The 26,938-nt window shown below is 33.6% G+C and overlaps 2 protein-coding genes across 7 annotated transcripts in view; one reads left to right on the top strand and one right to left on the bottom strand.

The window, feature by feature from the left end:
• Nucleotides 1–11,305, top strand: part of LOC140054650 (tetraspanin-9-like) — a 35,674-nt gene extending 24,369 nt beyond the window's left edge. For 5 of the 6 annotated variants that reach the window (XM_072099722.1, XM_072099723.1, XM_072099724.1 and 2 more), the window contains 6 exons: nt 1,742–1,828; nt 2,242–2,433; nt 3,279–3,455; nt 6,821–6,979; nt 7,317–7,400; nt 9,686–11,305. In XM_072099722.1, the coding sequence (XP_071955823.1) occupies nt 1,763–1,828; nt 2,242–2,433; nt 3,279–3,455; nt 6,821–6,979; nt 7,317–7,400; nt 9,686–9,751 (744 nt within the window). In that variant the 5' untranslated portion in view covers nt 1,742–1,762 and the 3' untranslated portion in view covers nt 9,752–11,305. Of the gene's footprint in view, nt 1–1,741; nt 1,829–2,241; nt 2,434–3,278; nt 3,456–6,820; nt 6,980–7,316; nt 7,401–8,201; nt 8,302–9,685 lie in introns of all 6 variants that reach the window. The other variant, XM_072099725.1, reaches the window with a different exon arrangement.
• LOC140054646 (uncharacterized) lies at nt 11,306–26,911 on the bottom strand. Its single transcript, XM_072099716.1, has 9 exons — nt 26,783–26,911; nt 26,024–26,286; nt 24,757–24,952; nt 15,555–15,749; nt 14,784–14,961; nt 14,382–14,515; nt 13,726–13,867; nt 13,317–13,483; nt 11,306–12,915 (listed from the first exon to the last, which is right to left on the bottom strand). The coding sequence occupies exons 2-9, from the start codon at nt 26,249–26,251 to the stop codon at nt 12,770–12,772; spliced, it is 1,386 nt and encodes a 461-aa protein (XP_071955817.1). The 5' UTR covers nt 26,252–26,286; nt 26,783–26,911; the 3' UTR covers nt 11,306–12,769.
• Nucleotides 26,912–26,938: the final 27 nt, after the last annotated feature.

Here is a 26,938-nt window from a genome sequence, read left to right as displayed (position 1 = left end):
GTGGAGTTATTAAAAATTATGGACAAATATTATTTTAATTTCTGTAGTGTAAACAGATGGACAATTAGAGAATACTTCTACTCATATCTCTTTCTATTTTCTAATTTATACTAATTACAACAAGTTGAATACAATTACTTTTTAAAGGCAATTACAGTGACATTGATAAAGAATTGTGAACATGTTTTTGTCTGTTACTACAGTATGTAGGCCTACAGTACTCTAAACTAATTTGCTAAGGTTTTAATACACAATTTTGTTTTCAACTGTTTATTAATATTATTATTAGGGACTGTCTTAACATTTCTGACTGTTATAGAAAGCATGAAGTTATTAAGCGTAATTAATATTCAGTGATAAATATTTTTAAAAAGCATCAATATCAGAATAAACATATTTCTAATAAATTTCTAATAAAAATCATTTATATTAATGACATTACAGTATGAAAATTAAAGTTTCAGTGATATTTCCAGGATTTTTAAATAGAGGGGGAAAGGGGCAGGTTTTTGAGACCTAAAAATGTCTAAATGAAGTGCATAGCTAACCCGAATGTCTTATCTTTTGCAACCCATCTTTTAATTTCTAATGGGGTATAATTGGTCATTTTTCCCTACCCTGCTACACTTCCTCTCTTAATAGAATTTCCTGTACTGAATCTAGGATACGCATCCTAAATGACAAAAAAGAATTACATTTTGGAAGTAATTTTTACTCTACATATTTTTTCTAAATTGGATTAATAAATGATCAATAACTTTGAAATAGTTGTTTACACTTTAGAGCAAGCCGTACAGGTTTGTGGGTTAATGTAGGAGTGGCTATTTCGCGGTTCAAATTACAAAGCCTGGCATTTCAAGCTTCAGATACATTAAAGTTGATATTTTAATTGCCTATTAAGACATTCTAATAATAATAATTTAAAAAAATGTTGGTGACTAGAGAATAACTACTGAATATGTAATATCTAAATTGCCTTAATGACACCTATTCACACTGAATATATATAATTCATAGGTGGAATTTTTTTAACAAAAAAGATCTCGGAAATAGTTATGACGATGTGAAAAGTTAGCTATTATTCTCTTTTTTAGGACAACCCTATTTATGGGACACTTATGTACAGTAGCAATCAAGGGGAAATAATATGTTTTAACACTACGGCTAATCCGTACCTATTCAGCGCTCGCCTTTTAATTAAGGGGACACTTCCTTGTGTCCCGAAAGTTTCCCATTTAATAGTACAGTATTTCTACTAGAAATTGTCTTATTTGTTTATGTATTGTCTTGTCATTGTCATGTTTTTATTGTCCTTGTTCGTTTTATATGTAAAGGAAAAACAAGCCTTTCATTAATTTAACATTTCCTGCTTTTATTTTTGATGTAAAGCGCATTGAGAGCCTAAGAAAAGACTATTATTATTAATATTAAAAATCGAGCTTTGCTCTTTTGGTTTTTTTTCCCTTCCACTTTTTCCAATTTTAACCAATGATCTCATCAAATAATCTTTGCAATTTTGAAAATAAATTGAATCTTGAATCATCTAGTTCTAACTGTAAAATCATATATCGTACTATTAAGACTTTATTGTCAACAACTTGATATTAAATCTGGCTGTAAATCTGATATAATCAGATCATATCAAGGTGTCTTATGTTGCAATATGTCTCAAGTGCGTCACTGCATTATCATAATCTGCAATCAGTAATTTATATTGTACATTTATTATTTTGTTTTTCAGAAGCTGCAACAATAATAAAACATGGGTGTTGAAGGTTGTGGAAAGTGTCTCAAGTACCTTGTATTTGTCTTCAATTTATTATTCTTCGTAAGTATATTTTAAAAAATAATTAAATTTGTATGTTAAAGAATATCTACCTTGAAGAATAGGAATTGAGAATATTCATAGAAACGGCAGAACGTTTATGTGTTTGCTACATTCTATATAATGTTTATTACACCTTAAGCTCTGTCTACACTATCAAATTTTATGTGGAAAAAATCTTATATGCCCATATATATGACACGATGACATTATATCACTACCATATTTGGATGCATCACACTCTTTTTGTCAAACTAGTTTGATATTGTAGACAGAGCTGTTATAAACAAAATGATAGCACTTTTCCTGTGTGAATCAAATGATGAGCAATATATATTTTAACAAAACTGCCAACAGGTGTCCCCTTAATAGGTTTTCTACGTCTGTATTAAATTGTTTTATTAACTTTATTTCAGATATCTGGTATTGGCATTTTAGCAACTGGTGCAGTGCTAGCTAAGGAACAAGGTGGATATGGTACACTGTTGCCCAGTATTCCATTAGCCAGTGCAGCTAACCTCCTCATTGCAACTGGTGTTATTGTTGTCATCGTAGCCTTCTGCGGATGTGTTGGAGCTTACAAGGAAAACCCATGTTTACTGTTAACCGTATGTATAATGTGTAAAGCCTGGTTTCCATTAAAATCGCTACAGCGTTGCCATTAAAATCGCTACACGCGCAGATGTCGCCGACGCAATCGGGAAGGCTCCCCGATTCATCGCAGTCAAATCGGCAAAGTTCAACCATGTTCAACTTTGCCAATTTTGTCGGCGATGAATCGTATACGCGTACCAAAGAATATTTAGCGTTTCCATAGAATCGCTACGCTCTGTCGTGTAGCGATTTTATGGAAACCAGGCTTTACTCACATAGTGGTACTGTAGTTTGGTGCTCACTTGCCTTCCTTACTGTCCCGTTGTACTGGGTTCTGTCAAGCACTCGATCCATAAAATTAATTCTCAGTTTAAGGATATTATTCTTTTAACAGTTTTAAAGCACAAATATTTAGTTTTGATTGAGGCACAAAAACCAACCAAAAACCTCTAAACCAGGATAAAAATGTAAAAAACGTGGGTGGTTCAACCATCTGCCTCCGTTTCTTTTATGAATAAATTATTTTATAATCAGACATACTCGTACAGAATCATGCCTAGAGACAATAAACAGCCTACAGTATTGTGTCTTCTGACATCAACAGGCCCGACCAGTAGCATGTAATACCTAAATATTAACTAACACCCAACCCTCTAAATAATTTCACAGTAAACCATGTGAGATGAAGGGTTGGCATCACAGACACAAAACTGCAAGCCTTTTATTGTCGTCAGACATGATACAGTACATGCATCAGGTGACATGACCATGACTACTGAAAATATACTGAATTCTTGTAACACACTCCTACTGTTATATTGTATAAATTTAACTCATAATTGTTTTGTTTCTTTTTTAGTTCTTTATGTTCCTTCTTCTGATCTTCATCTTGGAACTTGCTGCCGGTATCGTAGGATTCATCTACCGTAGCGATGTTGAACAATACGTATCTACCGATTTGATGGTGGGACTTTCTAAGTACAATACCACAAACGAGGAAGGATTAACGACTGCATGGGACAAATTACAAGATATTGTAAGTCCTTTGTTTCACTTCAGTCAACTCTCCCAATTCCAGACTATCTAAAAACCAGAAACTCTACCAAAACTCTTCACGAGGTTCAAAAGCCCTAAATTCATTTTTACCATTAAAAACACATTCCGAATGGAAAACCAGAAATATTTGGCCAGCCCAAGGGTGTCCATTAGTGGGAGAGTTGATGGTATATAGTAATAAAACAAAAAAGTACAATAAAAGAATGTTTTTATATCTATGTTTGTGACACTTTTGCGACATGATTTAGAAGCAATGGTTTTCCACAATCATACTGGACTTTTTGTTTTACTTTCTAACTGGCTGTGCAAATGGCCTGTAAATTTGACAGACGAAAACACACATACATTTCACCTACTTGTTTTCATAGCTTTGTGAGTAAGGTGCGAGTGAAATATGTACTTGTGTGGACAGCTCTAGAGGTTTTTCCTATTAGGTATAAGATATTTACTAAATGATCCAGTGTGAAAGACCCTTTTTGTTTCTTATTTGCCGTTTTAGTTGTTTTGTAATTAATTTATTTATTATTTATTTATTCTTTTTACCAAGTGACCTCTTCAGTCTTGTTCTCCCAGAGTGTCCAGTAATAATCAGTACACCGGGGTAACCCCCTTACACGTCTAGATGTGTACTCTGGACCTACGGTTTATAGTCCTTATCCGAGAAGACTCGCTGTACCACCAGAGCCATGGAGCAAGTGAGCCTTGAACCCTTGCCAGTGTTATGGCTACATATTACAATTCTTGAATGCATGCACACTCACTCTCTCTTCTATTTCTTTTTCCCTCAAAAGTATTGTTCAGCTTCTTTCTTTTTGAGTTTTGTCCTCTTCCTTCACTTTACAATTTATATTGGATATTTGTTTGAACTAGTTTTTCCCAAACAAGATTCTCGCATTAAAGTAAAGAGAACCTCTTTCACTTTTAAGTCATCATTTGATCTACAGGACAGTAAAATTCTTAATGAGGTGCTCAAGAAAATTATGGTACGTAAAGATGACAACAATTCAAATGAGAATGGAATTTTATTTTTTGAGCATGATAACGAAATCTGTAATTTGACCATTCTTAGATTACAAAAGAATACAGAAACCGTCAAACAGTATGATGTTCTTGAAATAGTGGCATACTGTTAATGTTACTAAATGAATCATGTATTAGTATAGTAATGAACACACCATAGCAAAAGATGCTATCTGATCTCAAGGCTCAGTCCATTACATTCTGGTTCTTTTGTTTTTGAATATACATATAAAATATACAATCTAGTATCTAGTACTTAATTTGATCGGCACAATGTTTATCTCTTAAACATAGTCAACAACTCGTTCTTTAAAAACCAACTTTTTCTTGAAACAACTTTAAACATTTGTCTCGCACCTAATGGTACAGTGCAGTATTGGTGTTGTGGCTACTTTGCGTTACTGTACGTACTATTCAACATAGTAAGCCAAAACAGTAGTAAAACTCTGCATACAATATCCAAAAAATGAGTGGATCGGTTTAAACATTATTTTTTTAAAAGCCTTACAAAGAAAAATCAGGCATATTTTCTTCTACAATTATTTAGCTTTGGATTATTTAGATGTTGATTATTTGAAAGTTCTAACTCATCTTAAAATTCTGTAAATTCTAAAGAAAAAAAGAATAAATTGAAGACAAAAACAAGATACTTGATAGACAGTTTCCACACCATGCTATATTATTATTATTGTTTCAGTTTCTTTAAATCTTCAAAAAACAAGATATTAAATCTACAATTAGTTACAGTATTCTTGTGGGCAGTAAAATGTGTTGCGTAGGATTTTTGTCTCCCACCACTGCCACCACGCCAACTTGGTAATAATATAGACAATACTCACACAGATAATACAACTGAATAACCAATACTTGAGGTATAACAATAATGTAACCTTATTAACAAAGCAAACAGTGGCATTCGTATGGGGGAACAACAACAACGAGTTCCCTCGTATGGAGCGCCGTACGTGACATAAACAGCCATACTGGCACAGTGTTTATTATTGGTTGTAGTTCAAGTAGTTTCCATCAAATATAAACAAATATTTGAAGCAAAACAATGTCAATGACTGTCCTAAGTACAGTACACCCTCGGTTTTGGAAAAAAGTACTGACATTCAATTAGAAATGCACGGTCAACACCTGGACTCTAGTAAACTGCACGGTCAAACACCTGGACTCTAGTCAATTGCATGTGTTGGAACATGCAAATAAAAACTTTATTGCTGCATATGGAATATTTACTGTTTTCTAAGGGAAGACATTTTTGGTTGTCCTGTGGATGTATATAAATTGATTTTTAAATTATACAAGCATATGCTTTATTTGTCAAATTGCTTGATATTTTGTTATACCATAGAGATATTATATATATAATATAATAATAATACCAGATTTATATAGCGCCCTTTTCATGAGTAATCATGCTCAAAGGCGCTTTACAAGCATTATTACCCCAGTATTTTTTGGGATCAAACACGTATGGAAACATACTCCCATAATGCAGCCGGTAACCAGCGCAGTTGTGTCTAGATCTAACTGGGTACCCATTTATACACCTGGGTGGAGAGAGGCAACGTAAGTAAAGTATCTTGCCTACGGATACAAGCAATGCGGCGAGAGCTGGATTCGAACCTAGGTCTGAACCTAAGGGAACTATAATATCTCTATGGTTATACTATGTATCTCTGTATAAAAGTGACAGTTGGTTTATTGACATTCCTCTGTAATTAGTCTTCTATGTTAAAGTATTCTCTCACAGACCAGCAAAAATATTTACAAAATATAATAAAAATATATTATATTGTAGTTGAAATACTACCAAGATAAAAGGTCAGTTATACAGGTATACAAGAAAGTTTAAAAATGAATTTTGTATTTTAGTTGAATTTGCTGATTGCTGTCTTGATGTATGATTTTAGAATTTATTGTACACATTGTTTTTGAAGGGTAGACTTTCTGTTTTGCTTAGCCTGCCTGACAAATCGTTTAAATATAAACAATTGTTAAAGTAGAGGATCGAGAGAGTAATGCTATTTTGATTGCGTGTTTAATGAGGGATGTTGGCGTCATTAGGTTTCTGTTCCAGTCTTACATTTTGATTCTTTCTAAACGATTTTAAAGCAAGAATATTACAGTAATCTAAAGACAAATTACTGAAAAAATTACAATGCTGTGGCTGGATCTCGATGGAGATACAAAATAAAGCAAAAAGCTAAATCAAAATGATAAAGTAAAACAGCTTTCGGCAACACTAGCCCTTCATCTGTGCAAGTAATCTAGTTCATATATATTATAATATAATGTTAATGATTTTTTCATTTACAGGAGAAATGTTGTGGCGTTAACAACTTCACCGACTGGGGAAATACTACATTGTACGGAAACATGAACAGTGTACCTCCAAGTTGTTGTATGGGAGATGATAATACTGAAAACTGCGGAAATGGCGTTTTATTGCAAAGAATGCCAAATGTCTATACTAAAGTAAGTATAGGCTTATTTTATTTTGCCCTACTCTTGACATAATTTGTACTTTATACTAAGTACTTTGAGAATATTCGAGTGAGGCTCGAACCCACGACCTCCAGATCACTAGCCTAGAGTTCATACCTCTAGACAACTGAGCTTGTGCTGATGGCTGGGGGTAATTTTACAAGTTATTTTATAATGTTTTACTCTAAACCAAAATCCATGGTTTCTTCAGTCAGGTTTGGACAACAAGAAACATACCAATTAAAAAATGGATTTCTAATTGTTGTTTTAAATCAAAGATGTACTGTAAATATATTAAATCAATTTAATACTATTTTCAATATTCAAGGGTTGTAAAGATGCGCTAAAGGATGATTTTTCAAAATACTTGTACCAGATTGGAGCCATCGGTATTGCAATTGGTCTTTTCCAGGTAAGAACACATTCCAACCATGAAATAAACTTCATTTTGAAACACTGTATACAACAGTCGCAGTAAAAATGAACCAACTATATATATATTATATTATATAACACCTAAATAAAATCCTGTCTTTTGATTGGATGATTGTGGGTCACATGGCGTGGAATAGTACACACTATTTAAAGATCGTTAAATATAGTACTTATATTTTTTTTGTGCACTTAGAATATAAACCCGTGAATACTTGATGCTAGCACATTAACAATAGCAATAGATGCAGTCCTATGCAATTGTAAAATTTGTTTCGTTCACTCTAGAATTAAGCGTACATAGGAAGGAATACCTTCCCACCGGATTACCAAAATAGTAAATGTAACGTTTGTGTTTGAATGCAGAACAAGCTATATAGATGAAATGTAACTCTGCTAGAGAATGGAAGGTTTAATAATAATAATAGTCATATATAAGCGCTTTACACAAAAAAATGTTCTATAAAATATCCTAAGATAACCAACAAATTACGAAGAAGCAGAAAAACCATTTACATTGCTCTGTTCTCGAGCACGTTGAAGCTCCCATATGAGAGCTCACTGGAACAGAATTCACAGGAGCTTGAGTGAAAAAGAATTCTGTAAAAATAACAAACGTCCTTAGGACACAAAAAATTAAATAAAATGCATAAAACATCCATACGTATTTGTATTTTCATCATATTTAATTGTTTCTACCGCACTACCATGGCAAACATAATTCATCACTTAAAGAGCATGATGCTATAACATTTTGTATAAACTTAATACTACTCCACAGATCATTGGTTTAGCCCTCTCATTAGTATTATACTACCAAGTGAAGGGAGAGGAGCAGTAGACACTGTCCTGCTGTCTACCAAATCATTTCATACAGTAATGTGAGCCTAGCAATGTGCATGATGTCTTGCCATCAATTGCATGAATAAATATATCCCCAATCTCTGACGCATGATACATAACTCATGACATGCATTTTCTCTTTATTTTTCTGTTTACTGCATATTCATGTAAATGTCTAAAGCTCTGTCTACATTATCAAACAAAACAATGTGATAAGCCCATATATGAACATGATAATATCATATCGGTACCATATTTGGGCATATCACTAATATTTGGGCACATCACACTTTTTTGGTCAAACAAGTTTGATAGTGTAGACAGAGGTAAAGTCGATATTTTTATTTGTATCCTATTTGTACTTTACTATATAAGAGACTTTATACTGTACTTTTACACAATATTGTACAATTCCTAAAAGTACCGTACTATACGAGAAGTGACAATATTTTCTATAAAATTGCATTAGTTAGAACAGAATGTTTTGAGATTGAATGTGTTTTAATTACTTATCAATCAAAGTTGCATGGTATCTAAAAAAGAAAGATATGATCAGCCTGCTATATTGTGTTGCATCATTCTTCCATGGTTGTAAACTATTGGCCAACTTGACATGAAATACTCATTGTTTGTTTCCACTCAATTAGTACATTTGTTTTCATATATTGAATAGTCAACTCTTTAAACCAAGAAAATTAACACTTTTCCAGAAAGTCTGGTGGATCTTAAAGAAATCAAGATCTTGTGAGAATTCTAATGAGGGTCCCAGTATTCTTAACTGAATAAATGTGTTGATATAAAGTTTATGGTACACTACGTATAGTTTTGATGATTTTGTTTGTTTTGGGCGAAGTCCTATTTCCTGAAAGAGTTCCCACACTTTTTGAATTCCTTGATAGAGTTCCCATACTTCTGGGAATCTGGGTGTTTTTTTTAGAGAGAGTTCCCATACTTCTGGGAATCTTGGTGTTTTTTTTAGAGAGAGTTCCCATACTTCTGGGAATCTGGGTGTTTTTTTTAGAGAGAGTTCCCATACTTCTGGGAATCTGGGTGTTTTTTTTTAGAGAGAGTTCCCATACATTTGGGGTTCCTGGTAGAGTGCCCATACTTAGTGAAGTTCCCATACTTTTTGGTTTTTGGATTAATAGTGAGTGTACCCAAACTTCAAATTTTACCATTTTGAGTTCTCAAACCTAGTGGAGTTCCTGCTGTGCTTCCAAGTTTCTTGGTGGAAGAGTTTAATACTAGATGTCTAGTTTTTGGTTCCTTCATGTTTTAGGAGAGGTCCTGGTTTTTTTTTCTAGATGCCTGAGTTGACTATTCAGTATATTTCATGTCACACTGGTCAAAAGTTACTGCTATTTTTTATGCGCCTTACAAAAATCAAACTGTATTTAAAATCAAGTTTTTGTTTCATTACAGATCCTCGGTATGGTTTTCGCCATGATACTGTATAAGAAAATACGTGAGCAAGGCGAATACGCATAAACAAAAACTACCGTTATCTTCTGTTAAACTGTACACTACAATGTATATAAAACTTTCTTTGTTTGCATGTTTATGTGGGGCGGGGGTGGGGGAATTATTTAGTTGGAGAAGTGGAACGTTTTTGACTTTATTAAACTCTTAAACAGGGTATTTTGCTTTTTTTTCTGCGTGGTGCGATATTGGAGGAATGCATAGTGTGTATGTGTGTGAATTACGATTAAGATAAATATACTACTTATATTAAACACCAAATTAAAACATTTTAAAAATAAGTCATTTTTAACTGTCATTTATCAATTTCAACACGGAATCAATGGTTCTATCATTTTGATGTGATTATCATAATTTATGTGTATGTCAATTGTGAAACAGTTATTCATTTTGGAAAGCTTGCCTTAATAATTATAACATTTTATTTGAGTTTTAACAGATGGTATATTATATCATCATTTTAAGTTGTGCTACAAGTTTAGGGACAGATATGCATGAGAATATAGTTTAGAAAATATAATAAAAAAATAAATAAAATTCCATACAGAGGTGCTAGGGATGGAGCAAACCGATTTAAAGAACTTATCTTTATTGCTTGCAGTAATAAATAAAACTTCTATTTTATCCATTTGATACCTTTTCATAGTCTATGTCAAAAATTCTAGTCTTGTATCTTTTCTAAAAACTGAGGATGCTGAATATTTTTCTATCAATTACTTTTCGTTTTCAAATGAGAAAAAAATAATAAACATGTTCTTGTGTTTGTAAGAAATATCTGATTTTATAGAAAAAGAAAGATTTTAATTCTGGATATTATGCATGTTTGTACGGTTTGGGAATGGATATACAGCATTATAGTTTCTATAGATTTTGAATTTCAAATGTAAATATTTGACCATTGTAGGATTTTGAGTAAGCTGGTTCAAAAGCCAGAGAAACATAAATCTGGATGAATGAACTTCCCTCAACTGTAAACATTAGATTATGTCCATTTTATATATATTAAATACATTTATTCAAGGTATTTGTTCAAATAGCTTTTACATGAGATTGTCATATTCAATCGATTGTCACATTTGGTCATAATGGATTGTCACAATTTAACAGTGGTCACATTTGTTTAATATATACAATGTATAATTGTTATTATTGATTGCATTTGTGTGTGACAATTAATAAATGTCATATGTGACATTTGATTTGATTGTCACAAAATGCGCAATTGTCACCTCTACAGTGGTCACATTTCATCAATTTTGACATTTGCCACGTTCGATTGAAATGACAACAAAATGTTTAAGGTCGAAAGAGAGGTGCATTTTGAGGACTGTAACATCATAAACATGATACCACTGCATCCCACAATGCACTATGAAAGAACTAACCAATAACAATCTTTGTTAAGTCACCAGTATTGTAGTGCTGTGGTAAAATGTTTGAAAACCTCTCTCTTGACCTTTGACATTCCCAAATTATTTGTAATATTTAGATCATGTCATGAACCATATTATATCATGAATCACGTCATTATTCAGGAATTATTAATAAAGAAAACCCAAGAAATTGTCTCAATTTTATATTTTATTTTCTGCCGTTGTTCAATCATTTAATACTCATGTACATTGCATTACTAAAACCTTTAATAAGATTATTTTTTATTACACCAGTACTAACCATTTTACACATCAGTGTCTTTAGCTGTAGTAACATGTGAAATTATTTAGTGCATTGTGTAGTATGTAAGTACCTATGTTTTGTAATATTAACATACTATAATATTTGAATAGTACTGTAACCTTTCAGTACTCTTTGTATACCTTTACCTAAACATTAAAACAAACGTTTATACAATACAATATAATACTAAAAAATTATATAAAAAATTATCAAAATTTTGAATTGTGCTTTAATAATAATGAACTGTTTTTAATAAAATTTTTGCACGGACCCCATATGCTATACTGTATTTGACCACAGTATAAATTCACTCATTTTAGCTCAGTTTCAGATACCATTCCTTCCATGCTAACCCTGTAGGCAAACTGTTCTAGACTAGTATGGCCTTAAGTGGCCAGTGAAAATGATGTACTTTGACAGGTATAGATAGATATGCACTAGGGGTGTGTTATCCCTCTTTTTAGAGTTAAAATGAATCCTATGAACTACTTGTTCTTGTTGATATCTATCTTGAACATTACCATATTGTATGTTGGTGCTCCTACATCCGTCTCTGTCGCCCTTCAAGATTATCATTGATTGTGCTATTTTTATATACTAAATATAATACAGTACTAAAACCTGATTGCAACATAATAATGAAGTACTGATTACCATGAAAGACTTAGACTTATTAGTTATTCAACGTCCCTCTAACATACTGACGACTTATTAGTTATTCAACGTCCCTCTAACATACTGACTTGTCGACCACATTATAGACTTGATTGCAGTATATACTGTATGCATCACATCCTGATAAATACAAGTACTGTATACTATAACATATTCATTTTGCTAGTCTTTGGTAATTTATTTATTTTCCTCTAAAATACTATTATGTATTTTATGCAAGTACTGTGCAATATCAAAAACAATCACAAAACAATTATTCTTATAAAATTTAGTAATTTAAAAACTTAGTTTAATTAAATGATATCATTAAAATCGACCTTCGTTACATTTCTGTTTAAAATACTATGATCTGACATAGATTTTGATACCATACAGGAAAATCACGCACAAACAAAAACAACAAACACGCAATTCTTAGCATGGCATCAGGGTTTGCCCTCTAACTAACATCTGTTTGAAAGATAATTTTAAAACTTTATAAAATGCTGAATATATATAAATGTGGTAAAATTAATTTTATGAAATAAATTTAGTATTTTTTCATATCAACACTTTGTACCCCAGTTTTTATTGATTTCTGAATTTACTCATATTGACTGGATATCTATTGTCACACCTTTTAACATTGAAATGTTTGTTTGTGCTATTAATGAATCAAACAAATAATTCTGTTGATTACACGGTCGTTCCTTGACAACTTGATCCCAAACCAGCGGTGCAGCCAAAGCAGTGACTGTCTGTCACAATACGTAGATCTTCAATGTCTGATGTTGAGTTGATGTCCCATATGGAAGGCTCTCTACTAGACTGTGCTTCATTACCTATCAAACATTGGGTAAATTGAATCAAGTTGCATTTAGAACTGATCTTAATCGAAAATGACTATTTATAATGACAATCATAATAATAATAATAATTGTCTTTTGTATAGGGCCTAACCAAATAAATTTTCTCTAACTAAAGCACTACAACCACAAGACTCGAACTAGGTAGAAATTACGTAATTTCATATGCTATGCCAAAGATATGTGAATAGAGTTAGCGTCGTTGATTGATTAAGGAAGAGCATCCATAAGGATGGAGCTGTGCAAGAGAATGACCATTCAGCAAATGTATGTCTGCGTGTTCTTGGTTGGAATAGTCGAGGCAAGGACATAGATGAATGACAAAGATTTCTGCCAGTGTTGTGTACATTAAATGTCATGTGCTAAAACAAACTTACTTTGATTTTTAGGACTTCTCATGGGCATATCAAGTTGCTGATTAAAATCACAATCAAATAACTTTCCATCCCAGTTAATGTTGACATAATTTCGACACATTAAGCCTTCCATACTTTGGCTGTTGAAGTTGCGTACCAGTAAGTGCATGTAATCTTTTAGTTCGTTCCTTAAATATGAATTTAGAAAAGAATCGTTGAAAAATCTAGTACAGTAGTCCTAATAAGGTTGACCAATTTATAATTCATAAAATAATGGATCATTTATATATATCAGCAGTCAGTAAAAATATTGTTGGATAATGGATTGATATTTATATTGCTCTTACAATTACTGTACATGCCCCTGCTATAACCGCTTAATTTTTGTCACATTTTATATGCTGTATGTATGCAACAGGTAGAACATTACCTTCTGTAGAGAAAATCTGCAAACCGTTTAACCGGCATATTTGTAATTGTAAAAAGGTTGTTAAACTCAATACCAAAGTTATCCCACAATTCCTCTTTGTATTTTACTTCTAGGTCAGCTTGTGGAGGGGCTAAAAATGCACCTGTAATATCAGAGAAAAGTGAAATTATGTTAATTTCTTTATAATAGTATATAATAGTTTTGTTGGAAAAATGTTATTTTTGTGTTATCAGCAAGTTGATTATCCATTTACAGATAGTAAACCAACCCTGTGCGTTATTAATAGTGTGACAGTCCAAGAAATTACTCCGGACCTTAAACTACTGAGCTACTCCGCCACTACATATCAACACATATATTAAATGTTCTGGTCCTCAAGCTTAACTGGAAACATGGGGAAATTAGATTAGGCCCCCACAGACACACGGCAGCCAGCAGTGGAGCAGGAAATGATTCCCTACTCTTTTTGAAAAGCTCTTTAACATACACTATATGTACACGGGACCAGTGGCTTTACATCCCATCCAAAGGATTAGGCAATGAGCATAAAGGATCTTGCCCAAGGATGCAATTAGTATTGTACAGATACAGTAGGCTCGAACCCATGCCCACATGTAGCTTATAAATAAAGAATGTAACTGTTGTTGCCAATGTACCTAATGGGTTGTAGACTAGATGCAGTTGAAGTGGTGAGCCTGGCTTGCCATATCCAAGGCTATTAAGTAACAGTAGACCCTGTATGCTTTTGTTAAAAACACCAGCGCCTCGTTGTAGATTTACGTTCTTTGCACTGAAAATAAATGTATTTTTGTCATATAGGAATAGAATGTATAGTAGGTCACATTCTAGAGACATTTATAGTATATTAAAAGTAATGTTTAATGATTTTTTATGATTAATAGAAATTAAAATTTCTTTATTTTTTTATTATTAAACTTTGTTTAATGAGGGTGACTCAAAACAGCCGGGGCTGACAAGCATGAGGCCCTCAACACTTAAAAAACTGGAACGATAACAAATACAAAAAGACGAGAAAAAGATGTTCAGAAGTACTGTACCTGTAACATGGCAGAGAAGCAATAACAATGACTTGGTTATCTGCAAGAAATTTAGCTGTGTCTTCTTGGCCAGGTTCTAAGAGGGCTGTCAAGTTGCACCTGTCAATCACATTAAGACCAAGTTCACTTGATTTCTGAGTAATAAAACGAAATTCACTGCACAATTCTGGAGCACCACCTAAAATAAAAAATGTGTCTTCAATCATTTCTATAGTGTCTTTACAAAATCAAAGCACTTTACAAGAACCGCTCGATCATCATCAAATTACTTTTTAATACTGTACCATTATTGATTAACAAGTTTATCATTTAAGTCAATAGATTTTTAAAGATTTTAAGTGATGCGGTGGTGTTCACTTTAGATAGGATATTTTCAGTATTTCCCTTACCCTAAATATGAATGGTAAATACAGATTTGTTGAATCTATTACCCTTCTCACCTTTGCAAATGTGTGGTTTGCAAAGTGTGAATAAAATTTTGTGGAAAATCTCCTGAGATTTCACAGGGAACCCCTTTGAAATCTTGGGAGAAAACACACTGATGAGAGGCCTGAGTTGTTACTGCGCATGCATATGACCAACCATAGTAATCAAATACTGTAGTGTGCAACTATGCTTTTCTCCTGCAATTTCACACAGTTCATGTACAGTATACATGTGTGAAAACATAAAATAAATCAGGAGATCAAACTTGTTACAAGTTGTATGGTTACAACTTTTTACAAGTGTTATGTTTAATATGCAGATGTGAAAAGGGTATATGTTACACACCTGTGATATCAACAGTGTGAACGGATGGACTGTTGCTAAGGACCTCTAAGCACCTCTCTGCTGTCTGATAGTTCATCATCTCTTTCCTCTTTGGAGATGATTCCACATGACAATGGTTGCATGCCTGGTTGCAGTATAAACCAATGTTAAGCTGGAAAATTTCAATTGGTGTTTTCCGGAGTAAACCATGAAAATCTGAATCAAAGAAAAGGGTACATTATTCTATTATCTTTATCTGTTACCTTATTTTAAAACTATTGTTATTATTACATTGATTGATTGATTGATTGATTGATTGATTATTGAAAATGACAGATGCTGTGTGAGTATCAGTGGTTGGATCCCAATGGAGATACAAGTAAAATAATAATAAATCTAAATAAAAATGGTAAACACCCACAGAAAGAAGCGCTAATCTCTAAATATTATACTTTCATCAGGGCTAATGGGTGTAACTTAAGCTCTGTCTACACTATCAAACTTTATGTGACAAAAAATGTGATGTGCCCATATATTGACATTATGATGTCATATCACTACCATATTTGGGTATATTGTAATATAAAGATATACTTTTATATTTAAGAAATTGACCTTTGTATCGGAATTCAGATAGGTTCACAAACTTGACCCAGAAAGTCCGAAGGAGAGTTTGTCCAGATGTTTTAATGACCATTTAGTTTATAATAGAATCCCTAAAGAAAACACTTAGCTTAATTTTGTGACTTTCCCATCGTTAAAACCAGGAGTGATCGACACTATTTAAGTACAGATTTGACAGTGTCATCCATCACAGAAATACCTTATTATACCGTTAATCACTCCCACTTAAACACCCCTGGATCAACTTAGGACCAATCGTTACCCTCACAGATGATGTAATGACATTATGCAAATGAACTGAGCCAATATACTCCCAAGTTTCAGAAGGGCCCAGACACACCTTACAGCCACCTCACGGAGCACACACCTCACAGCAGACTAACACACTTCACACCTCACTGACAGCATCATTGATCCTCCGCGTTCCTCATCTATACTTATAGTTGTATATTGTACTGAAGTATTATACTGAATAAATAATATATGTGTTACGACAGTCAAGCGAGTAAGAGTCTTTCATTAGTACCTCAACAACGCAACACTATATTACATGGTGGAAGACCCAAATTTCATAAGGAACGGAGTGAGAAAACAAGAAATAAACACTTAACAAGACACGAAGACGAAGACGAAGACAAAAATAACCATATTTGTTTGAAAGGAGAGAAATTTACTTTGACTCAAAAGACAAGCTGAAATTATATTTGAATGAGATCGAGACAAGCAGAAATTTGATCAAATTATTACCATTGGATGAAGACAAAAAAGATAATCGAGGAAGACACAAAAGACAAGCTGAAATTATATTTGAATGAAATCGAGACAAGCAGAAATTTTATGAAATTATAACCATTGGATAAAGACAAAGAAGATAATCGAGGAAGACCCAAGAAGAATCAAAACAGAAGCAAGCGGACAAGAACTGTTTCGTTTAGAGACTTTCAACTTCACGCCGTTTTTTTTTCGATCGTTTTTTTTAAATTTACTTTTTTGAACATTGATGAACACCTTTCGCATTTTTTAATTCGTTGTTTGAAAATTTGAACATTGATGAGCACCTTTAACATTTCTTTAATTCGTTGTTTGAACATTTAAACAATTTTGAACACTTTTGCATTCCTTTAATTCATTTTAATTGGATCCGAAGCATTTGGGGTAAGTCGAAACCATTTTGATTTTTGATTTGTAACCTTGATTGAAAAAGTGAGAGTTTACATATACACTAAATTGTTTTGATATTTTGATTAATTAATATTATAAAGTATGGTCGACGTTGTTGATAACGAAGTAATTTTAAATGAGCCCGTCAATCCTCACCCCGTGCCCCACCTAAGACAAACCGATTTCCTTCCCAAAAGATATGACGGTTCCATAACCGATCACGACCAATGTAGTGCACATTACTTATCGTTTACCGACTACCTTGAGGCCCACACGTTAGGAAACCCTGTAAACAATGCCCAATTAATTAATGTAATAAGTATTTTTAAACGTAGCCTTCAGGGCCAAGCTAGACTCTGGATTGAGGGAAAGCAGTTTGATTCACTAGAATCCTTAAAAACCCAATTCATCAACAGGTTTAGTAAAAACAAATCAATCTATGCGCACATAAGAGAATACGATTCAATTACATACACCACTGGCGACAACGCCGAAAAGCACTTAACCAAAATCAAACAAGCCGCAGACAGAATTGGATACGCTGACCAGCAGATAAAGAATAAATTTATTTCGACCCTTCCACCAAAATGTAGAGCAGCTGTAGCCATGTCCACCCCAATCGATGCCACTATTGAAAATATTGTAAATAGCACACAAAATTACCTTGACCTTTCCGTAGATGATGCCACACGGGAAGTTTCATTCAATATCAATAAGGAAACAGATAGGCCTAATAGTCTCGAATCGCTCCAACATGAGATAAATTCTCTCAAGTTAGACATGGCCACAACAAAACGATCCCTTAATGATGATACTCGACGCTCACGTTCCCCCACCCGAAATTATATCCCAAGACGAAACCGAAGCCCAAGCCCATACAAGCCCCGATTCCAGACCCCACCGACCCCAAGATATAGACAACCTCCCCCAACCTGTTATTACTGCGGGAAACCAGGCCACATAGCAAGGCACTGCCGACAACAAAACCGCTCTTACGGAAACTATCCCCCGCCATGCCCATACCAACAGTCAAACAATTACTACCCTAGCCACCAGCAGGATTTTTAAAAAGGGGACTAGATGCCGCCTATAATCTGGCCCCCCATACTAAATACGACAATTTTAAGGCAAAATACTTAGGAAATTCAGATAATATTGATTTGTTACTTAACGACAGAAATTACGTTAAAGGAAATTTACCAGATGGTAGAAATGTTTTAACTTTATTTGACAGTGGTTCAACTAGAACTATAATCTCACAATCGTACGTTAATTCCTCACTTTATTTATCGCGTTTAAAGCCAGTTAAAGTGAACACAACTAAATTTCGATTAGGCAACGGTGACTTCTTATATGCCAACCACTTAGTGCAATTCGAATTATTTATCCAAGGACACAAATTTAAAATTTCAGCATTAATCGTTAAAAATTTGACAGGTATCGACCTGATACTTGGAACCGAAACATTGTCTGAACTCGACGGTACTTTAAATTTTAAGGAAAACACATTTCGCATTAGACCAAAGATTTTTAGCTTTCGTCCAGTACACAAGATTTTTCTTAAACCCGGTGATACTAAAACAGTTAAATTAAAAGGAAGGGTTCCCGCCTTTGTACGCAATTCTGATGTTGTTCTACATGCAACCACCCATATTTCAAAACTTTGTCCATCAGACATGTTAGTAAAATTACACAGAGGAGAAACCAACATTGATATCACTAACAACACAAACAGAAACGTATCTCTAAATACACATCAACCTATCGCGAGCCTTCACTTAACCAACCTTGTCACAGTTACTAATGACCTACCAATAGATAGAATAAAGTTGACCAATGACAACGCAAACAAGTACCCACATTTAGAACGTACAGACCCATTGCTAACTTTAACCGAGGAAGAAATAATTAGGAAACAAGTTGATTTAACAGACAGCGTTTTAACACATAGAGAAAAAGAAGATTTGTATAAAACCTTACAACAAAACAGAAACGCATTTTCACTTTATGGTGAACTATCTAGCTGCCCAAACTTCAAAGCTGACATACACCTCTCTAACGATGAACCATTTTTTATTCGCCCATACTTCGCGACAGACAAAGACAAACATGTCATTGAGGCCGAATTGAACAAATTAGTCAAACTAGGAATCTTAGCAGTAGGACACCAATCGTATACTTCCCCCGTCCTTCTTGTTTCAAAGAAAAATTCAAAAGATAAAAGAGTTGTCACAGACTTCCGCTATCTCAATTCCAGGATAAAACGTATTAATCACCCATTCCCATTATTGGCCGAAACTTTGAAAACAATAGGTAACGCTAATGCACAGATTCTTAGCGTAATTGATTTGAAATCAGCGTTCCACTGTGTACCATTAGCCGAACATGCCCAACAATATACAGGTATAGCTTCATATCATGGTGGAAAACATTATTTTTATAAGAGATTAGCACAAGGATTAAACGTTTCACCAGGTATATTTCAAGCAAAGATTGACGAAATTTTAAATGAAATCCCAAATTCTAGAGAATTCTGTATCGCCCATCATGATGATATTATTTTATTTAGCCAAGACAAATTTGCTCATAAGCAGCACCTCGTTTCCGTTTTACAAGCCCTACAATTAAATGGTTTTAGAATTTGTCCAAAGAAATGTAAGTTATTCAAGAATAAAGTGCAATATATGGGACACACCATCCTGATTAATTCTTCAGGACACGCATGTATCACACCATTAGGCGACAGGTGTGCAGCTATCCGAAATTTGCCAGTCCCACGAACCCATAAAGAAACTAAACGATTTATTGGTGCAGTAAATTATGTATCCCATTTTTTCCCTCAAATACAATCAATTTTACGTCCGTTACACACACTCGCAAGCAAACGCCGAAAATTTTGTTGGTCTACTGACCACCAGAAAGCATTTGACGAAATTAAACAATTAATGGTTAAACCACCAACTCTTCAAATGCCTAGAAAAGAAGGTAGATTTACGCTATATAGCGACACTTCAAGAACCGCAACAGGTTCATATTTAACACAAACAGTAAACGGTAAAGAACACATAATAGGTTATTATTCCAAAATCTTACCACAAGCCTGTCAACGATATAGCGTCACAGAATTAGAGTTATTTGGACTTTACATTAACGTTTCAGCATTTCGACACTTACTAAAGGGTTGCGAATTTGATGCATTCGTAGACCACTCAGCAATTGTACAAATTTGGAATTCAAAAGATCAGCCATGTACACCCCGTTTACAGAAACTAATATTACGATTGTCCGGATACATTTTCCAAATTGGTTATAAGAAAGGAACTGAATTAGTTTTAGCAGATTTTCTCTCCCGAGCCCCTCGTGATGACGATTCCGAAATTGATCAAGTTGTACCCATTGCATTTAATATTACAGAGACTGAATCTCTTAACCCGATTACAAACACATTTACTAGCAGACCAGTAACAAGGTCATACGCCAAGAAAATGGGAATAAATATACCTGACCTACATAAACCCAAACCCAAACAAACGCCTGTCATTAATCAAAATCCAGTGACAACAAACACGCGACCTACACCTCAACCTACCGCTACACCACAAATAATCACGAGACAACAAACAAACGCACATCGATCACCGCCTATCATAACGCCACCTATCGTAACGCCACCCCCAATACGTAATGTAAACATTCGACAACCTCCAGAGGAACGATTAGTAGACAAAAATAAACAAAGCAAAGACACTACACATCGAAATGTACCAGTTGAATTGTATACATCGCCCAAACCACTAGTACCAAACATAACTGAATTTAAGTCAGCACACATCCCAAAACAACAAGACTTAGATAGATTAATGGATGTTATTCAAAGAAAGATAATTAGAGATTATAACCTCCCAGTAGATGTTAAACAATTTCGTGTTGAACAAGAAACTTCACCATTTTTTAAGCCAGTTTACGATTATTTAGCTCATGATATCCTTCCAGCTGATAAGAAAGCAGCTCGTGCAGTTCAGAATAAGTCAGAGCAGTACATATTGTGCAACGGTTTACTATTCCGTTTATTTTTCCAAGATAAAGGTGGAGAATTTGTATTGCAATTAGCTGTTCCTGAAAACTTAGCAGAGACTATTATTTCTCAGTATCACGACAATTTGTTAAGTAGCCACCAAGGTACGATGCGTACTTACCTTACTATTAGGAAATTATTTTACATGCCCCTTATGTTCGAGAAAGTCAACAATTATACCCAAGCGTGTCTTAGATGTCAACAATTTCGTCCCAAAACCGATAAATTACGTCCTTTACACGATCGAGTACCAGCAACTTACCGTCCCTTTCATACACTCAGTCTAGATTTTAAGAGTATGCCAACTTCACCTTCAGGTTTTAAACATATTATGGTAGTATGTGATGAGATAACTAGATTTTTGATTTGTGTACCTTTGAAATCCATTGATGCCGAAACAATTTGTGAAGCACTAATTCAAAAGGTCATCAGTATTTTTGGACCCCCATCTCGTCTTATTTCAGATGCAGCAACCTCCCTTACAGGAAAATTATTAACACTATTATGTAACACCCTTAATATTGATAGGAAAATCATCAGCGTCCACAATCACGGTAGTTTACAAGTTGAACGTCATATCCGCACCGTATCGGACCTGTTAAAGGTCAACCTTAACCAATTCGGAACAGATTGGGTTAGATTTGTATCAACAACATGTTATGCTTATAACTCGTTTACATCCCCACATCTAGGAAACCACTCCCCTTACGAATTAGTTTTTGGCCGCCAACCTCCAAGTTTGACCTCATTAGCATTTAACCCTATTTCAGGATTGTCTCATTCCTATGAAGAATACTTTGAACATCTCAAGAAGAAATTTCAAAACATTTCACAGACAATGCTACAATTACAGCGAACACAACAAAACGTCCAAAACTCAAAGATTTCCCAACGCTTAGAAAAAAGTCCAATTTACTCAGTAGGACAACTCGTACATCTATACAAGCCAACATCATCATCACTAACAGCAAATTCAAAGAAAATCGCCGCAGAATGGGTCGGACCATTAGTAATTCATGAAGTACTAGACAGAACACACTACATCCTAGCGACGATTAAAGGAGAAATACTTCGCGACGTATTCAATTATAACAGACTGAAACCCTGTTTTATGAGAACGCCTAAAGAACGCAAAAATTTTACACATCTCCAAAAACTGAAACAATTGTTGAATGAACCCACCGATGATAATAACGATAAAATCCAAAACACCATTAATGTAGTAAATGACGAAACCAATGTTGAATTTATCGACGAACATGATAGGACACCAGCCCAATTGCAATCAGATACCCTTACACATCCAACTAAAGTAGAACCCCTTAACTTGCAACCTTACATTGACTGTGTAGAGAATAACATGGGATTAGCAGCCCCATTCCAAATGAAAGAAGAACAAATAAAGGAACAAACTAATTTAATTATGACAGCACCTAATGATTCAAATATGACATTAAACCGAGGTAGATTTAAAGCAGGACATTTCCAAGTTTTAGTTTCATATTCTAAACCGACTTCAGCCAAACGTAACACCGATAAAACAAAACACGAATCTAATGATCGCAAATTTTGGTGGAATATTGACAGATATAACGATACAGATAAATTAATTAAAGAGATCATTAAAGATAAACAGATACCGATAAGTGGATCGCCAAAACGATTCATAAAACGTTTGTATAATGCAACAAGTTACTGATTTAATTTTTTGCAAGATTATTTTTAAATTACGACATTTGCTAAATTATTGATAGCATAGTCTACGTATTTGATGAGATTTGTTTAGTAATGATGTGATTTCAGTTAAAAGAGAATTGAAATTATGATTAAGTATCGATTTTGTAACGAGTTTGATAATGATTAATTTTGAATTTTGAATGATCGATATATTGAGATATTGAAAAGAACGACAATCATTTTGTAACAAATATTTTGTTGAACCTTTGAGTCGTTAATCTCAAGCATTAATTAATTGATATACAATAACAGGAGATTTTCTTAGTACTTTTAATTTTAATATTTTTTAAATTGAGTACAAAAGTCGAATTTGTCGACCGATTGAAATCGTAATTACCTGTAAATATAAATGCTTAAATCGATAAAGTTGTGACGATAACGATATATTGTGGATAAGTTTGTGTCAACGGGACACACACATTTGTTTCTTTAAAGTTTTAAGTGATTAAGTTTGATATTTTGATTTTAGGCTAATCAGCCACAGTTTCTTGAGTTTTATATTTTAATTTGATGATTTATGTTTGAAGACCATTAGAACGCGATGAGTTGTCGCACGATTTGATGTATGTTCAATGTAACATAATATTTTTAAGTTTTGTAATTTTATTTTAACTGATTTATGTTTGATTTACGCGAATTTTATACCAAATTCATTTTTAATTTCATTTTTTTAAGAGAGAGAAGAGAGAGAGTGAAAGTGATAAGGTTACACTTCAGAGTCAATGGTTTTGGCTAACTCAATTTTTGCATATATGTATAATAATGTTTTTTTTCTTTTATATAACTTTAATTTTGCATGCCACTATTATAACCATTTTTATATGTTAAATAGATTAAAAAAAAAAAAAAAAAGGGAAACAGAGGGATGTAATATAAAGATATACTTTTATATTTAAGAAATTGACCTTTGTATCGGAATTCAGATAGGTTCACAAACTTGACCCAGAAAGTCCGAAGGAGAGTTTGTCCAGATGTTTTAATGACCATTTAGTTTATAATAGAATCCCTAAAGAAAACACTTAGCTTAATTTTGTGACTTTCCCATCGTTAAAACCAGGAGTGATCGACACTATTTAAGTACAGATTTGACAGTGTCATCCATCACAGAAATACCTTATTATACCGTTAATCACTCCCACTTAAACACCCCTGGATCAACTTAGGACCAATCGTTACCCTCACAGATGATGTAATGACATTATGCAAATGAACTGAGCCAATATACTCCCAAGTTTCAGAAGGGCCCAGACACACCATACAGCCACTTCTCCAGAAGCAGACCTACACACTTCACACCTCACTGACAGCATCATTGATTGTCCGTTCCTTATCTATACTTATAGTTGTATATTGTACTGAAGTATTATACTGAATAAATAATATATGTGTTACGACAGTCAAGCGAGTCAGAGTCCTTCATTAGTACCTCAACAACACGCAACATTATATTACAATATCACTACCATATTTGGGCACATCACACTTTTTGTCAAACTGTTTTGACAGTGTAGACAGAACTTTAGAGAAGAAGGCAAACAGTGAGCTGAAGTTTAAATTGTCAGATCCAATTTCCCTATTCTTGACATTTTTTCTGATTAAACAAAATCATAGGTCTCCCTTGAATACCTTTATCTTCACTCTTTGATGTTGTTTTAATAAAATCCCGGAAACTGGGAATACCAATATCATTCAATGCACGCTGCCGTTTTTTACGTTCCTCTCTAGTAAGTTTCTTCTGACCATATTTTTTTATGTTTTCCATATTGATTTTAAATTCTTTATCATTCTGCATCTCCTTTAACGTTTCTGGAATTAAAGATCCCTAAAAGAAGAAATAATGTATAATATTAATACAAATACATAAAAATCATATATTGTATATCCCCTGGTATAATTCCACCCCACTAGAACACAAAATCATATATGGTATATCCCTGGTATAATCCCACCCCACTAGAACACAAAATCATATATTGTATATCCCTGGTATAATCCCACCCCACTAGAACACAAAATCATATATTGTATATCCCTGGTATAATCCCACCCCACTAGAACACAAAATCATATATTGTATATCCCTGGTATAATCCCACCCCACTAGAACACAAAATCATATATTGTATATCCCTGGTATAATCCCACCCCACTAGAACACAAAATCATATATTGTATATCCCTGGTATAATCCCACCCCACTAGAACACAAAATTGGGCCGACTTTGGTAGGTGGGACTATACCCGGGAAAGCCTTGTTCTGAAAAAAAAAATGATTTTAGTAAAAATTTCTTGTAGAAACTCATCTGAACTGGCTAGAGAGAGGACTATATCCAGACCAAACATCAATATGGGGACTATACCCAGGGATATATGCCTGTATGTGAAATCAGACATAGTAGAAAGAGATTAGACCAGAAGTGGGATTAGACCAGAAGTGGGATTAGACCAGAAGTGGGATTAGACCCGAGTTTATACGGTGGTTATTCTGTATGTGACACAGTGTGTATAGACGTTTGACTTCTGGTCACAAGAAGTATTATTTGGGTTCTCCTCCAAGCTCTACAGTAGAAGGCGAAAAAAAAATGCATTTCCTCAACACATTTTCTGCATTTGATACATCTGAAAAGCACATTGTTCTATAAATAAACATTTTTTTAATAGCGACCTCATAGTTTTATAATGATTTTACTTTAAAGAGAAAAAGATGAGCCTCTCTTGCTTTAATAAGTTTTCTTGATATTGATATATTTTTTTTTCAAATTGGGACCTCTGGAAGAAATTCACATTCTGATTCTTTTTACTATTTGTAAGCATAATAAAAACTTTTGACCAATCAGAAATCACCTTGAATCAACTATATATTTTATATTTATTTGTAAATAAAATAATATACTTTTGTATCTTTTTCCAGTATTTTTAACTCTTCTTTTGAAATCCTTGGAGCGGGTCTTTTTGGTCTTTCCAATTTGTGTTCATGAACGTCAACACTCGTTTTGAAATCTGGTAATTCTGTTTGATTAGTGCTGGAATGCTGGGTGATAGAGACTTGTCTGATATGTTGTCTGGACAAAAGGCTATACCTCAAGAACCTTTGAACTGACCCAGTTATATTTTGAAACATGATGATAATAAAGTCCCAACTAAGATGCTCCAAATCTATGAAATTTGAAAGATAAATATCAATTAATATTATATATCATGATTCAGACGGCACACTCGATCTATTCATTAAATGATCAATTAAAATGATTGATTGATTGATTGGAAAAAATAGGCTACATTTATCATGATATAAAGAAATGTGAAAAAGTCAGTATGTATTAGTAGAATAGAAGTAAAGAGAATATACAGTTCAGTAGCAGATACTGAATATACACTGAAATGTTTTTTTATAATATTAAATTAATGATATTATTATATAGTAGTATCTGTTTGTTTCCACGGGATCAATGATGTCACCAGTGAGACATTTTTCAGATTGATTGATGATATATCTAACGATGTAATAAAGACGACCTTTATTTTTGTCATGAGAGTCACGTCCTGTAATATTTAGGGCCTCAAGTGAACATTTTTTGTAACCGACGAATACGTGATTTTTTACTAAGTTCTGATAATAAGAAAGAAAATAATCTAAATTTAAAATACATACTTGTTTACTTTAGGTAGTTTAGGTCACTACAACAATCATCCAATCCTGTTAATTAATAATATACTAGGCCTAGTAGTAGTAGTACATCCGCTTACACTGACAGTAAACAAATAACATTTCCAGGTATCATGATCACGTGAAAAACAATCACGTGCT

This window comes from Antedon mediterranea, chromosome 7 (genome assembly GCF_964355755.1).
Source record: "Antedon mediterranea chromosome 7, ecAntMedi1.1, whole genome shotgun sequence".
NCBI lineage: Eukaryota > Metazoa > Echinodermata > Crinoidea > Comatulida > Antedonidae > Antedon > Antedon mediterranea.
The sequence above is the reverse complement of the archived record's forward strand: the minus strand, read 5'-3'. Positions and strand labels throughout refer to the sequence as shown.

Bases quoted from the DNA above. Each gene is read 5' to 3' on its own strand.
- LOC140054646 (XM_072099716.1), bottom strand. From the start codon at position 26,251: ATGTTTCAAAATATAACTGGGTCAGTTCAAAGGTTCTTGAGGTATAGC. The intron at 14,516-14,783 runs GTACAGTACTTC...ATTTATTTTCAG, and splicing joins GCTTCTCTGCCATGTTACAG to TGCAAAGAACGTAAATCTAC. The intron at 12,916-13,316 runs GTAAGTTTGTTT...AATGTTTGATAG, and splicing joins GAGAAGTCCTAAAAATCAAA to GTAATGAAGCACAGTCTAGT.